Source organism: Anomaloglossus baeobatrachus, chromosome 2 (genome assembly GCF_048569485.1).
Source record: "Anomaloglossus baeobatrachus isolate aAnoBae1 chromosome 2, aAnoBae1.hap1, whole genome shotgun sequence".
Classification (NCBI taxonomy): domain Eukaryota; kingdom Metazoa; phylum Chordata; class Amphibia; order Anura; family Aromobatidae; genus Anomaloglossus; species Anomaloglossus baeobatrachus.
The window spans coordinates 801,303,633-801,319,758 of NC_134354.1; the positions used below are offsets into that span (position 1 = coordinate 801,303,633).

The following is a 16,126-nucleotide window of genomic DNA, read 5'->3' on the forward strand; positions in this document are numbered from 1 at the left end:
CCTCACAGTACATTCCCCCACACACAGTATGATGTCCTCACAGTACATTCCCCCACACACAGTATGATGTCCTCACAGTACATTCCCCCACACACAGTAGGATGCCCTCACAGTACATTCCCCCACACACAGTGTGATGTCCCCACAGTACATTCCCCCCACACACAGTATGTCCCCACAATACATTCCCCCACACACAGTATAATATCCTCACAGTACATTCCCCCACACACAGTATGATGTCCTCACAGTACATTCCCCCACACACAGTATGATGTCCTCACAGTACATTCCCCCACACACAGTATGATGTCCTCACAGTACATTCCCCCACACACAGTATGATGTCCTCACAGTACATTCCCCCACACACAGTATGATGTCCTCACAGTACATTCCCCCACACACAGTATGATGTCCTCACAGTACATTCCCCCACACACAGTATGATGTCCTCACAGTACATTCCCCCATTCACAGTATAATATCCTCACAGTACATTCCCCCACACACAGTATGATGTCCTCACAGTACATTCCCCCACACACAGTATGATGTCCTCACAGTACATTCCCCCATTCACAGTATAATATCCTCACAGTACATTCCCCCACACACAGTATGATGTCCTCACAGTACATTCCCCCATTCACAGTATAATATCCTCACAGTACATTCCCCCCACACACAGTATGATGTCCCCACAGCAGATTACCCCCACACACAGTATGATGTCCCCACAGTAAATTCGCCCACACCCAGTATAATATCCTCATAGTACATTCCCCCACACACAGTATTATGTCCTCATAGTACATTCCCCCACACACAGTATTATGTCCTCACATGTACATTCCCCACACACAGTATAATGTCCTCACAGTACATTCCCACACACACATTTTGATCTGGGAATGTCTCGTAACCTGAAGGCTGTTGCAGGTCCTTTAATCTCTATCCAAACATAAAGTTAGATAGGTGATCCACAATTTATCTATGTCCTCATGTCCTCAAGGTTTACCGCTAACCTCTGGGAACAGTGGGACAGCTTCCCAAATTTGGAACTATCCATAATTGTTAGGAGGTCACTCATGTTGTTGTCAATCATGTATACTTGTCAGTATCAAATGAGCAGTCAGTGATCGTTATCCATGGATCAGTAATGTGTCTCGTGTTTCTCTAGAATTCAGCAGAAAAAGAGGAAATACAATGGAGTGGATGGAGTAATGGACTTCCGCAGTTGCCTGGGAACATATCGGGTAGAGGATGGACTACCATTGTAAGTGCCTTCTGAAGACAAGAATTAGGGAAAAAGGCTGGAGGAAGACGTGTGGAAATCGAATTAACCTGCCTTTATCACTGCATTTCTCTATCTGATGAGGACGTATTAGTAGGGGACAGAGAAGTCTGGTGGTCAGGAACAGAGGAGTCAGAACAGTGAGGTCTGGAGAAGGACAAGACAGTCAGTAGAGGACAGAGAAGACTGGAGGAAGCAGGAGTCAGAGAAAAGTTGAGTTGTTTGAAGTAGGGGACAAAGGGGTATAGGAGACAGGATAGAGGATTCTAGAGAAGAGGACAGAGGAGTTTGAAGGGAATATAGGAGACAAGAGAGGTCAGAGGAGATTTGCATAGGATCAAGAAGGCTGGTGGGAACAGAGGAGTCTGGAGAGGACAGAGGCTTCCAGAGTGGAAAAATGTGCTTGTGAAATGACAAAGGAGTCTGAAGAGGGATGAAGATAAAGTATTTGAAAGTGGAGAGGGAGTCTGGAGAAGGTAGAAGGGTGTGGACAAGACAAAAAGGTCTGACGAACGACACTAAGAGGCTTGGAGGAGGACATAGCCGTCTGGTGGAAGACTGAAGGGTCTAGAGGAGGATGGAAGGTCTGGATGAAACATCGGGGTCTGGATGGGACAGAGAAGCCATGAGAAACAGAGAGTCATTAGAGAACAGATTAGATTAGACAAGATAAGGTAATCTGGAGGGGTCAGGAATCTGTAGAATAAAACTGAGTCTGAATAAGAAAGGGGAGATTGGAGGGAAGAAAAGAGTTGAGAAAGGATAGGAATTGTTTGGCTGACCTGTGGGGTGGATTCAATAAGCCATAAGTTAGTGGGAGCAGCACGATCTGGAGACTTCAATGCAGTGGAGATAGACATCTCTTAGAGGGGCAATATATGTAGCCGGGCACCTTGGTAAAGCACAGCCAAGGGTGCGGGCAGGATGGTGGAACAACAAAGCCATGTAGACAAACAGCAGAGCTGAGTATCTGAACAGCTCTTTACAACAGCAGAGATTCTTTGGCAGTGAAGTACCTTGGTATAGAAGCACACGGTAGCAGCATGTGCTCCCTACCTGAAAACACAGGTGGCAGTCAGCCGCTTGAGCGGATAAAGACATTGCTGGTATGCATTTATCCACCATAACTAAACACTTAGGGGTACTTTGCACACTGCACCATCGCTATCCGATGATAGTGTGATGCCCTGGACCCCAGGGGTCACAGGTAACAACACCTACCACATTACACACACACCCCCATCCCTTGTGAGGACACACCCGTCACCCGAAAGGGAGACCTGATGCTTCCCTCAGGGCCAGTAGGGCACACCGGGTGGGCGGAGTCAGGCGGAAAGGCACACCCACCGAGGAGACTACTGTCCTGAGGCAGGAAATACAAACAGAACAGTGTAGAGTGTGACAGTGGCAGGAGGTGTAGAGGAGCAGAACTGTCAGGGACCCGGGTTGGAGCCTCGGATCCCCGTAACATCAGGCAGGCAGACGGTGGTGGCCGTCTGCAGGAGTACCGGTACAACAACCAGCGGAACTGTAGGGACCGGGCCTGGGTTGGAGCCCGCCGGTCCTGAACCGGAGAGTCAACCGTGTACAGGAGCACCAGAAAACGGGTACTCAAACCCCGTCCTAGCTTAGAAGCCACTGAGTTTAGGCAAATTGACTGATTGCTTGCTGGACCTCACGGGTTCATCCACACCCAAAGTCCCGAAAGAAGGCAAAAGCCCACCGATACCGGGTGAGAGCCACCGCCAAGGGCCAAACATCCGACGGGCCAGCGCCTGTGGGCAACCAAGGGCTCCTCTGGCAGCTCAATGCCGGGGAGCGGGCTACCCCTGTCCAGGAAGGGGAGCCGAAGACCACAACCAGACGTGCAAGGGAAAGGGGCCACCACCAACCTCACAGGGGGACACAAGCAGCCGGCTGCGGGACCCGACCATACCCGAACTTTGGTTTACCAGTGACTCTGAGTCTGAATTAATCGTGAGTACACCTGTGCCATCCGGGCACGACACAGCACCGCAGCACAGCACCCTGCACCCCGACAACAACCCCGTCACCAGCACCCTGCCCTCCTCGCCGGGCCCCGGGACACACCGCCCCTACCCACGGAGGGGCTAACATATAGGCTGCGGCCGCAACACCGATCCCGGACGAGCCCCCCCATCACTCCAGCCGCAGCGGTGGTGCATCCCGTCACCACGACCCGTGGGTAGCGTCACGACCCGTAGGACGACAACACGGCCTCCCCTGGCTGCGCGCCTCGTCCCACACCACCACCCCACTGCCTCCCCTTTAACAGAGCGATGTGGCCCCCGGTCCAGAGGCGCTCGTTTCACTGACAACCCGAGCCCGGACCTCGAGCGGCTCGACCCGAGCAGCGGACAAGCGGCCGGGCCCCTCTCAGGGTGGTACAATAGCGATGCCGAGCGTGATAGTACTCGCCCCTGTCACACATGCGATATCTTGCGATAGCTGCCGTAGCGAACATTATCGCTACGGCAGCTTCACACGGGGACTTACCTGCCCTGCGACGTCGCTCTGGCCGGCGACCCGCCTCCTTCCTAAGGGGGCGGGTCGTGCGGCATCACAGCGACGTCACACGGCAGGCGGCCAATAGAAGCGGAGGGGCGGAGATGAGCAGGATGTAAACATCCCGCCCACCTCCGTCCTTCCGCATAGCCGGTGGACGGCGGGCGCAGGTAAGGAGATGTTTGTTGTTCCTGCGGCTTCACACACAGCGATGTGTGGAGCTGCAGGAACGACAAACAACTTTGTACCTGCGGACGCACCGACATTATGAAAATGACCGACGTGACACAGATCACCGATTTTTGACTATTTCACGCTCGTCCATCTTCTCTCCTTTACATGTGCGTCACTTTCGATTTGACCCTGACGAGATCGCAGTAGCGATGTCGCTACGTGCAAAGTACCCCTTAGGGATGAGTGAACCAAAACTGTACAGTTCAGTGTCCATGCAGAATACCTTGTGTCTGGCGCTGAACAATGAACACAGGCTTGACTGTGCGTCCAGGTCCTCTTCAGGTTTGTTACCCAAATTAAGCTTAATGAAAGGTTGCAGAGCAGCCAAACAGCAAGCGTTTAGGCTATGGGCACTTCCAGATCCATCACAGCTAAGAATTGGCCAATTATTTGCATGACTGTGATTAACCAGTGAAATCACTGTAAAAAAAAAGGAAGCAAAATTGTTAAAGCCGGACATACTTACTTGTTATGGTCAGGAGCCCACAAATGATCTTGCAAACATCCCATAAAAAATGGTAAAAAATAATACACAAGAATTGTTGGAAACTGAGCTGGTTGCAATCCACTGACTACACAAACACAACTAGAAGTAGCGGTGGAGCGTTCCTAACAAACCTAGATGCCTCATCACCGCCGGAGAACTAACTAACCTCAAAGATGGAATGAGGAATCCTGACTTGCTTCAGAGTAGCCCCAATGGAAAGTCAAAGCTCCCAACATATACAGTAATGACTTTGATGTAAGAAAAAAACAACAAACAGATGGTAAATATAGAAATAAGCAAATTGAGGCCCTGCTAGCTAGATATAAAAGTATAGGATAGATTACTGGTTGCAGCCAGTTAAAACCCTGCATAATACCAACACCTGATAATCAAAAACTCCCTTAAAGATCACACGATCTTTCCTACCACTATATCAGGAACTCTTGTGCAAATACATTAATAAAAAATGCAAATATAATAGAAAAGATCTTAACTACAAAAACACATGAGATACAAAAATACAAAACTCCTTATCAAACAGGGAGTAAAAACTCCCTTTCTTGCAGGAAATAAATAGTCCTCCAAAAATAATGCAGGACGAGCACTTATTCACTTGCAAGAATCAAAAAGGGAATATTCTCAAACACAAACTTAGGAACAGACATAGATTAAGCAGAAACGCTGTTAAAAATACGGTTTGACGTGACATATGCTAAGCCAGTATATTAATGATTGGAGCAAAATAGGTGTGAAAACATATATGGATTTATTCAAATAAAAGTTGAAGTTAAAGTCATTACAGAAAAGTTACTATCTTGGCTTGAGTTAATAGATGGGTAGATAGATAAGTAGAGAAAAAACAGAGTTCATTTATCTTACATAGCTGTGATGTTGTGATAAGCCGTCTCTCTGTGGATCGTCTGGTCGAATGGTCCCATTCTACCTCTGAGTTCTCTTCTTTTCCTCCCTTCTTCTTCTGACCCTTTGAAGTGTGGTCTTCTTTTATAATTCAAACCCCACCCCCTGATTCTCCTTATCTCTTTACATGGTGTTACAAGAACTAACTATCTTTTTTAGTTCTAGCTTATGTCATATCACGTATTCATATTTTCTGCAAAATAAGTGTCTTGCGCAGTGGAGACTTGTAAGACTAAACCACTTCGACATAGAATGTAAAATATATAGCCCCTTTTGAAGCTCGCTGAACCTTGACCTTAGTGTAACAGTAAGAAGATTCTCAAAGCTAATTTCAGATCTTTGCACAAATTCCAGTTAGAATATAGCACTACGTTGTCAGCTTTGATGAACAATGTCAGATGGCTTGGTTCTACCATGTCAAAAACCTTGGCTAGTATTTCCAACTCACAAAGACACTCTTAAAGGGATGGGCAAAATACACACATTATATGAATGTATGTATTCAAGTTTATGAATCAAATCTCCATAAACTCACTATTTTACAGTCCCCCCTTTTTTGAAGATTTGATGAATCCCCGGGAAACCCTAACTCAATCATCATCATTCGTATCACATACATTCTTGTTGAAAATTCTAGACCAATATTTGACTTGATAAACCAATCTGAAACTTTCTGTCAAAAAGTCATCTTGCGATTTACCATTCCTCTAAGAATGTTATCTTCCTTTTTCATTTCTATTTTTATATTCTTATATATCTTCTGAATTCTACACATCACAAAAACTTGATAAATAATACACATCAAAACTAATAAAAATATGATTATGATGGGATTAAATAAAACATTTCCAACCGCTGACTGAAAAGATGACTGAGACCAGGAATGTACCGATTTCCCAAAACTTCTCCACCAAGTTCTACCTGACATTCCATTCCATTCGTGTTCAATATCACTTAATTCACCTTGTTCATGCCTGAATATAATTTCTGCTTCCTTTAACTGTTTCGTTAATAAATCTAACAAACCCTTATCTTTCTTTATTTCACTTGTCCACATATCCCAAGGAAAATCATTTATTTGTGATAAATTGAATTGTATGGGAAATGCCGTTAAGTTTCTCTTTCCTATGGAAGTGATATTAAAACTTCCTTCCTTCTTTGAAAGAGATCTCACATTTCCTTCTATACAATACAAACCCATAGGTAGGTTTTCCTTATGTACACAAGTAGAATAGAAAACAGAAACCTTCTCTGTCTCAGACATGACCTGGAAACAAATCTTATTTGGACTTACTGGAGTCACCAGATCATGTATTGTCTGTACAGTCTCTATTCTCGCATGACAAGAAGAATGATTATGAAAACATGAATGATAGATCACCTTATCCTGTCCAGGTAGACACATCACCTTAGAAACAAAATGCAAACATGAAGAAATGTCTACTTGTTCAGTGTTCACTCCATCAAATGCAAAATCTGTGTACTGCAGTTGATAGAACACTTTTTGTGTGTTACTCACAGGTATACCCAAAACTGTAACAGGAACAATAGTCCCTTCTCTTCCGATCACTGGGATTAGCGATGTGCCAACACAAATGTTTCGTTCACATCCTAACCACTTATTTACCCACAAATCCGTATGATTCAATGCAAAATCATACTCTACAGGTAAATTTCGCAGTATTCCCAGTGGAGTAATTCCACTCTGTAAAGCTTGTGCAATCAACTTCAAATTAGAAGAATACTCTACCTGTATCTCCAGGCACGCTTTAGCTACTTGTACTTGTACATTTTATGTACAAAAGGCTGGTACATAAAATGAGAATAATGGGGATAGGGGAAAATATGTGTAACTGGGTTAAAAACTGGCTCAGTGATAGGAAACAAAGGGTGGTTATTAATGGTACGTACTCGGACTGGGTCTCAGTTCATAGTGGGGTACCACAGGGGTCAGTATTGGGCCCGCTTCTTTTCAACATATTTATAAATGACCTTGTTGGGGGCATGCGGAGTAGAATTTCAATATTTGCAGATGATACTAAACTCTGCAGGGTAATCAATACAGAGGAGGATAATTTTATATTACAGGGAGATTTATGTAAATTGGAGGATTGGGCTGAGAAGTGGCAATTGAAGTTTAATGTAGATAAATGTAAGGTCATGCACTTGGGTAGAGGAAATAACATTTATGATTATGTACTTAATTGTAGAACACTGGGTAAAACAGACACAGAAAAAGACTTGGGTGTATGGGTGGATGGTAAACTTCACTTTAGTGGCCAGTGTCAGGCAGCTGCTGCCAGGGCTAATAAAATAATGGGATGTATTAAAAGAGGTATAAGTGTTCATGAAAAAAATGTACTTCTACCTCTGTACAAGTCACTAGTGCAACCGCACTTAGAATACTGTGTACAATTCTGGTCACCGATATATAAGAAGGACATAGCTGAACTGGAGAGGGTGCAGAGAAGAGCGACCAAGATTATTAGAGGAATGGGTGGGCTGCAATACCAAGACAGGTTATTAAACTTGGGGTTATTTAGTTTGGAAAAACGAAGGCTTAGGGGGGATCTAATCACAATGTATAAATATATGAGGGGACAGTACAGAGACCTTTCCAAAGATCTTTTTACACCTAGGCCTGCGACTGCAACACGGGGGCATCCGCTACGTCTTGAGGAAAGAAGGTTTAATCATAATCACAGACGAGGATTCTTTACTGTACGAGCAGTGAGACTATGGATTCTTTACTGTACGAGCAGTGACTATGGATTCTTTACTGTACGAGCAGTGAGACTATGGAACTCTCTGCCGCATGATGTTGTAATGAGTGATTCACTACTAACATTTAAGCAGAGCCTGGATGCGTTTCTTGAAAAATGTAATATTACCAGTTATGTATATTAGATTTTATGACAGGGTATTGATCCAGGGAACTAGTCTGATTGCCGGATGTGGAGTCAGGAAGGAAATTTTTTCCCCATTGGAACTTGTTTGCCACATTGGGGTTTTTTTTTGCCTTCCTCTGGATCAACATGTTAGGCTACGGGTTGAACTAGATGGACTTAGAGTCTCCCTTCAACCTTAAAAACTATGATACTATGATACTATGATACTTGTGTTTCGTGTGTGCTTTCCACGAGAGCTAATGTAGCATCCTGTAGATGTGACACGGTAGAGCCTAGTACAGCAGCTGTATTCATTACCATCTTTTCAAGAAGTTGATTCAAACTCTTCTGAACCTTTACACCTTTTCCTCCAATAAAACCAATATTATCCAAATCTGACTTAAGTGTCTGTATATTCATGGCATTAGTCAGACTTCCCACTGTCCCAATTCCTCCCAGAATTCCTTCTAACACTCCTCTCTTACTCCTAGTCTGAGCAGTTCTTTTCCCAAACCATTGTTCTATCCCCATCTCCATGTTTATGAGATGTGATTGACACTGAGGAAACCTGGTAGAGATCTTCCAATGAGACATATTAAAAGTCCATACCATTGTCATAAATTCTCCATCCCTTAATAAGGACTTGGACTGAAATTGATTAATTTGGAAAGGAGTAGACGGCATGAACCTCGTGTCTGTACATGCACAATCTGCTGCTGACCAAATATTCACACTAACGTCTTTACAATGTCTGTAATGTGTCTTTGTTTCCACGCAACACTGGTAAATTCCAGAGTCCCTGGAAGATGGATTCTCTATGGAAAAAATGAACGTATCATCCATCCACCTGATATTACCAATCTGACCTCTGTGTATGACATTAGTTGGACTGTTTAAAAAACTTCCCAAAAATGATGAATTCTTGGTCCATGTCATCAGAGACTCAGAAGGCAATTTCAACCTTGTGTTACATTTTAACATTATGGGAAATGTATTTTCTTTGTTATGTACTGTCTGTGGTGAAACCCTTATTTCCGGAACTATAGTGTTAGTAACGGTAAACACTACAGATACCTGAACTTGTACAGGTTCCTGTGTTATCTGGAAATTCCATGTTTTAACCCAATCTTTATCTCCTTCTGTAATGGAGAGTAAAGAAGGATCCAGAATTTTCCCAAAAACCTGAGTTTTTAACAAAATTTCTGTTTTGGATCTTCCAAACTTTCCCTTTGCAATCATGTCATTTGTAATATCACCGGACCATACAGCAGGTTCATCACCTCTGATCTCTATGTTCCAGTATAGTACATCTGTAGGAGAACATTCCCATGTACCCGTTTTATTATTGAGTACATATTCTCCTTGTAATTGTGTGAATCTAGTTTTAGGTCCTGCAATAGCATGTAATATTATGTCTGTGTCGTGTATGAAATGTAATTCAATGCAACATTTTGTTCCATATCCCATGCAGATATTTCCTGTTATCTCCACAGAATCGTCCGTGATGTTCTCTGTCAGTAAGTTCAGTGTCTCTGATCCTCTCGGTCTTCGTGAATGTTGAATCTCTCTAGTCCGTTCATTCACATCATTGGCGATTGTTCCTTGATGTAACATGTAGACAATGACGGAAATAAAGCAAAGCAGCAGGAAAGTAGATCCCATCACATAGAAGCTTGTCTTGAGCTTGGGAAGATGTTCTTTCTCCAGAAGGCTTGATGTCATCTTTCCTTCACAGTCTTTAGGTTCCTTATTCCAGTTCTTATCGGAATCCATTTCTTCCTGGAAAGAAATGCAGTATCATTATTTTGTCACAAATATTTTGCACTGGTCAATGTGAACCCACACTTTTTGTGTTTTCCGGGTCTTTTTTACCACATTTGACACTCGGTGCACAAGAATCATGACTTGTCCCATAGTCTCAAGGACTTCAAAAGGACCTTCCCAACTACACTCCCATGGACCACTCTTGCGAAAGGTTTTGATCATCACTAGAGCACCTTTCTTGAATTTGGACTCATAGGGTGGCTCCATTTTCTGCATTCTCGATGCCGCATATGGCAGAATTGCTTTCAGGTTCTCCTGTAGCGATCTCAACCATTGGGACCTTGAGATAGCATCTTTTTGTGGAGTGGATAAAAATGGCTCATGTGGAAACCACAATGGCATTTTTCTTCCCGTCATCAACTCAAACGGAGTGAATTGAGTTGTAGAAGAGATTGAACCTCTTATACTCATCAGTATAAAAGGTACCTTGTCAACCCAAGTGTTACCTTTGTCCAAAAGCATCTTTGCAATTCTGGACTTGATTGTTCTATTCATTCTTTCCACAATTCCCGCAGATTGTGGATGATAGGGGACATGAAATTGCTGTCGTGCCCCTAGAATAGCACAAGCAGTTTGCATGATTTTACCTGTGAAATGGCTACCTCGATCGGAGGTAATCATCCTTGGGATCCCCCAAGTGCAAAAGACATGTTGTACCAATTCCCTTGCTGTGGACAAAGCATCATCTTTCCTAACAGGTAATATTTCTACCCATTTTGAGAACACATCTACCACAATCAATGCATACCTGAGACCATGTTTACCTGAGGGTAAAGGACCAATATAGTCTATCTGAAGTGTAGACCATGGACCATCTGCAGGTGCGATTCGTAGAAGCGGTGGCTTCTGTCCTTTAGGTCTTGGATTTATTTGGGCACAAATGAGACATGATAGTACAACACTTTGAACTGTTTCGTCCATTTTTTCCCAATAAAATTTCTCCTTGAGAATGACTAACAATTTCTGTTGTCCCAAGTGACCTAAACTCTCATGGTTGTATCGAGTGAATTCTACCTGTAGATGTTTTGGTACAACAGGACGCAATTCTCCATTTGAATTGTGACACAAAACCCCATTTTCACAGATAAAAGGAGGCTTTGGATCATCCTGAGAAGTAACAAGAGAAGGATCTGTCGCGGGCGGGGAGGAGGGTGTCAGCACACCGCGCTCACCTCCTTCTGCTCGGGTCCGGCGGCTGCCGCTGCTCAGTGGTGGCTCGAGCTGTGGGCCGGATCCCGGGGGCTTTCTCGAGCGACACTCCTCGCCCGTGAGTGAAAGGGGGGATTGTTGGGTGTTGGGATAATGTCCGTGACGCCACCCACGGTTGTGGTGATTTGTAGCACCACCGCTGCTCAATGCGGGGATCCCCGGGGATGGTGAAGGGGAGCAGCTAGGTGTTGTGTTGCCCTTCCGTGGGTAGGGGTTGGTGATCCCGGGGCCCGGTGATGGCTTGGGAGGTGCAGGGCCTGGTGGGCGCAGGGACGCGGGGGCAGTGCTGTGCCTTGCGGCACTGTGGTACTCACTCAGCCTGAGACGTGGACACAGTCTGTACGGTAAACCAAACGGCTGGTAGGACGGTCCCACAGACGGCTGCTTTGCTTTCCCGGTAGGTGACGGTGATGTCCCTTTTCCTTGCACCTGTATGTACGGTTGGTTGCGATGGGTCCCCACCGGTAACCCGCTCCTCGGCTTCAAGCTGGGCCGGAGGAGCACTACACTTTGCCCGCAGGCGCTGGCCCTCGGAGACTGGTGCCCTGGCGGTGGCGGTGTCTCCGTTGTACTGGTTGGGCTGTTGCCTCCTGTCGGGTCTTGGTTGTTGGGAGAGCTACGTCTCCGTCACTGACGGATTCGGCAAATTTGGCGACTCCTAGCCTTGCCGGGGTCCGAGAGGCCCCTGCCCTGGTGCTGACTGTCCTTCGGAACACTGCTCCAGACCACCGGGCACACAGCCAACGGGGTCCTTCCAGGAACTTCCGAACTGTCCCCCTCCGGACAGTCACCGCCGTCGCTGACCTTGCTGTTCTGGCCCTACACAAAGCTGGACCTTTCAGGCTTTCCTTCCTTCTTGTCACCTCACTTGCTTTCCTCCTTTACCACTTCTCTTTCTTTACTTTCACTTGGTTGTTTACTCTTTCCACTTCCTCCTCCAAACTCCATCTGCTTGTTTACTCCTCCATGTCCCTCACTGGACTCTACTCCTCTCTAGACTGCCTGGTTCTTCCTGCCTCCAGAGCTGTGATCTCCTCGGTGGGCAGAGCCAACCGCCTGGCCCACCCCCTGGTGTGAATCATCAGCCTCTGGAGGAAGGCAACAAGGATTTGTGGTTCAGCTTAGGTGTGCCTACCTGGGATGTGGGGTGTGGTGTTGTGCGACCTGTGTCCCCTGGCTTGCCCAGGGCGACACAGATCTTTTCTCTGTTCTTCTGCAAATGAATGTATGTACGTGTCTGCTCTTTGAACCGCTGAAATCTCAGAAGGTTCAGAGTCAAACACTTCCTCTCCTGTCAGGGCAGCTTCTTTGGCTAGAGCATCTGCGGTTGCATTTCCTACAGATAACTCATCATCAGATCTTTGATGTGCAGCGACTTTTACTATAGCAAATCTATTTGGGGCCCTAGATGCCATCTCAAAAATTGATTCTAGAGTATCGCGGTGCACCAAGGCCTTGTTGGAGGAATCCACATAGCCTCTCCTTTCCCAAACAGGCAGATAATCGGTTAGGGATCTGACAACATAGGAGCTATCACTGTAGATTACCATTGGAGTTTGATCATCAGCTTCATTCAGCTGTAGGACCATTCTTACCGCTTCTATCTCTGCCCTTTGAGCTGAGAAATGACTCGGTAACTTGTGTTTTACCACTTGTCCTCGCTTGGAATAGAAAATTCCATATCCTGTGTGATAGTGTCCTTCCAGAAAAAATCTAGAACCGTCTACAAACACAGGTTCATCTGCGTCTTCCGACTGTCGTCTGAAGAGAGATGGACTTGGTTCATGGAACGTTTGTAGGCAATCATGGGTTTGTCCTTCATACTGCATCAATTGAGAAAGAACATATTTGGCCTTATAATCTACCTCAATTTGATTTGGAGACAATGAGAGCAACCAATGGGCAAATCTCTGATGTGACACACCTGGGATGTTTTTCTCAAAGAGAAGTTTCAGTGTGGAATGTGGCGTTTGGAGAATAACCTTTTGGAACCCGATGATGTGTTGAGTGATTTTTATTGCAAAATACACTCCCACCAGGTGTCTTGCGCACACCTCAAACCCCCTCTCAACAGGTGAGAGAAGCTTAGAGAAGTAACCCAAGATTCTCCATTCCCCCCCTTGCAGCTGCAGCAAAACCACAGAGATGCTTGTCTCTGAAGTGTGTGCTTGAAGCGCAAAAGGTGCGTTCTTTTCCACCATACTTAATGCAGGTGCGTGTTGTAGATCATGTTTCAATTGTGTGAAGGCTTTTTCCTGTTCGACACCCCAGGGACCAAAATAATCATCATTGTCACCTTTTAAAAGATCATACAAAGGTCTGGCTTTGTCAGCAAAATTTTCAATGAAATCCCTTGAGTAATTTACAAGCCCTAAAAAATGTCTTAGTGCCTTGTGTGATGTTGGAATTGGAAGGGATGCGATTGCCTCAATTCTGTCCTGTAGGGGTCGCCGTGCACCTGGACTTAGCAGAACTCCTAAAAACCTGACCTCAGTCTGCATCAGCTTGACCTTTTTGGTATTCAGTTTTAATCCTGCATCATGCAGCAGCTCAAACAATTCTGCAAGTAGAGTCACGTGCAACTCCTTGTCCTCTGTACTCAACAAGATATCGTCCACATATTGCAATAAACATTCCGGACGAGAAAATTTCGACAAAACGTTCGCTAGCGCCTGATGAAAAATGCTTGGCGACATACTAGCGCCTTGAGGAAGCCTACAACATACGTATTGTTGATCCAGGCGGTTGAATGCAATCCTATATTGACAACTTTTCTCAATCGGTATACTGAAGAAACCATTACTGATATCCAATACTGAGAAATACTTTGCCTTTGCATTCAATCTCGACATCATGTCATGTGTATCAGCTACAATCGGTGCAACATTGGGAGTAAACTTATTGAACATCCTCAAGTCCAATATCATCCGATAGCTACCATCGCTTTTCAGAACACACCACAATGGATTGTTACAAACAGAATTTGCCTTACGTATCACACCTTGAGCCAACAATTCCTGAATAATTTTAGACATCGGAGCAACTGACTCCGGAGGCAACTTATACTGACGCTGTGGAGGCGGATCTCGGCCTTCAATTTTAACAACAACATCCTTCATAGTTCCAACCTCATTCCTGTACTGAGCCCATAAAGAAGGAAACCGCTGTACTATCTCAGTCAATACTTCATCACCACCAGTTTCAGGCCACAAATGATCTGCTGACACTACATCGGTCAAACAAATGGTCCCGACATGACTATATTCATTTGGATCAATAAGTACCGCCTTACAACCGTTAGAGTCTTTCCAAACTGTTTTGTTACCCAAATCAATAATCCAGCCATGCTTTTCCATAAAATCAGTGCCAATTATATTCTCAGTATCCTGACAACACCAAATATCCATTTTCGTTTTAAAAAAACCAGGTATTTCCAAAGAAACATCCTGCGCTAATGTCACCTTCGTTCCATTTTTACCACTGAAACCAACAATTGTGCATACAGGGGAATCTGGCTTTAAATGTAAATCAACATTTGTGACGCTCAATTGCGCACCTGTATCAAGGAGAAATGTTACTTCCTGACCTTCAAGATTTACCTTTAAAAATGGTCGACCACAGCTATCCATTGAAACTCGAGTGACAAATTCCAGTGGATGGAGCCTGGGGACCGGCTTTGCTAGTCAGGAGAATGGAGAAGGGAGAAGAGCAGCAGGTGTCTTGCTTCTTCCATCCAATCCCTGTATGGTCATTTCCCTTATTTGTCTGGTAAGAGGTGCATATGGTGATTGGTTATTTCTGTTGTCAGTATGAGTGGGTGCATATGAAGGTGGAGGTGCTGAAGATGGGGGAGGTGCACTGGATGTGTTTGGCATCAGTCCATTTTCTTTACCCAGCCTTTCCTCAGCTCCCGCCCTCAGGAATTTCTTGCATTCCCACTTCAGATGTCCGGGTAGGCCGCAGTAGTAGCAATGTATATTGCTCTTTCTGTTACCCCCCCCCTGAATTCTTGTTTTTAGAATTCAACACCGGTCTTTTGTTTTTGGTCTGTTTTTCCTGGGATACTAATGTGTCAGTGGACCCCTCTATCATGGCTATTTTTGACTTTACCTGATTTTGCTTCATTCGTCTACATATTCTATCAATAAATGACGTGGCCTCTTGTAGATTTTCCATCCTAGAAGCTATTTCGAATGAAGCAGGGTCCAAATATTTAAACTTTTTAACAAAGGCCTTGACCATGGAAGTCGGTTCTTGATAAGGTCCGATTTCCATTATCAAACGATAGCCTTGTTCGAATTTCACTAAAAATACAAATGGATCCTCCTGTATGTGTGTCTTAAGGTTTTCTAACAATTCGACTGTTGGGATAGACTCTCCTGTGGTAAAAAGAATTAACTGTCTCAGCCTATCTTCCTTTGTGTCATGGATCAGGTCATCGTGTTCGTTTGGCCTAGGTGTTGCTTGTAACCTTTTTGCCATGTGGGAGGGAAGCCATACCCTGAATATCTTGTTTCTCTGTTCATTCGTCAGATTATATTTATCCGAATGTGACTCAAAAATGTCCGCATTATGAAAGGCGTCCATTTTATCATCATATTTGGGTATGTCTTTAATGATTTTCATTAATTGGTCATGGATTTTAATGTTAAGACGGGCTGCCTTATCATGTAACTTCTTTTTTCGAAGTCCCTCCTCATTTAGACTCTCGTCCTCGGCTGTATCCAGCCGGTCCGGTATGTC

The 16,126-nt window shown here is 44.8% G+C and overlaps 1 protein-coding gene across 1 annotated transcript in view; it reads left to right on the forward strand.

Moving 5' to 3' along the window:
• Positions 1-2,308, forward strand: part of LOC142292392 (transient receptor potential cation channel subfamily M member 2-like) — a 379,921-nt gene extending 377,613 nt beyond the window's left edge. Inside the window, exon 28 of the mRNA XM_075337740.1 lies at positions 1,184-2,308. Coding sequence (XP_075193855.1) covers positions 1,184-1,283 — 100 coding nt within the window. The 3' untranslated portion in view covers positions 1,284-2,308. The remainder of the gene's footprint in view (positions 1-1,183) is intronic.
• Positions 2,309-16,126: the final 13,818 nt, after the last annotated feature.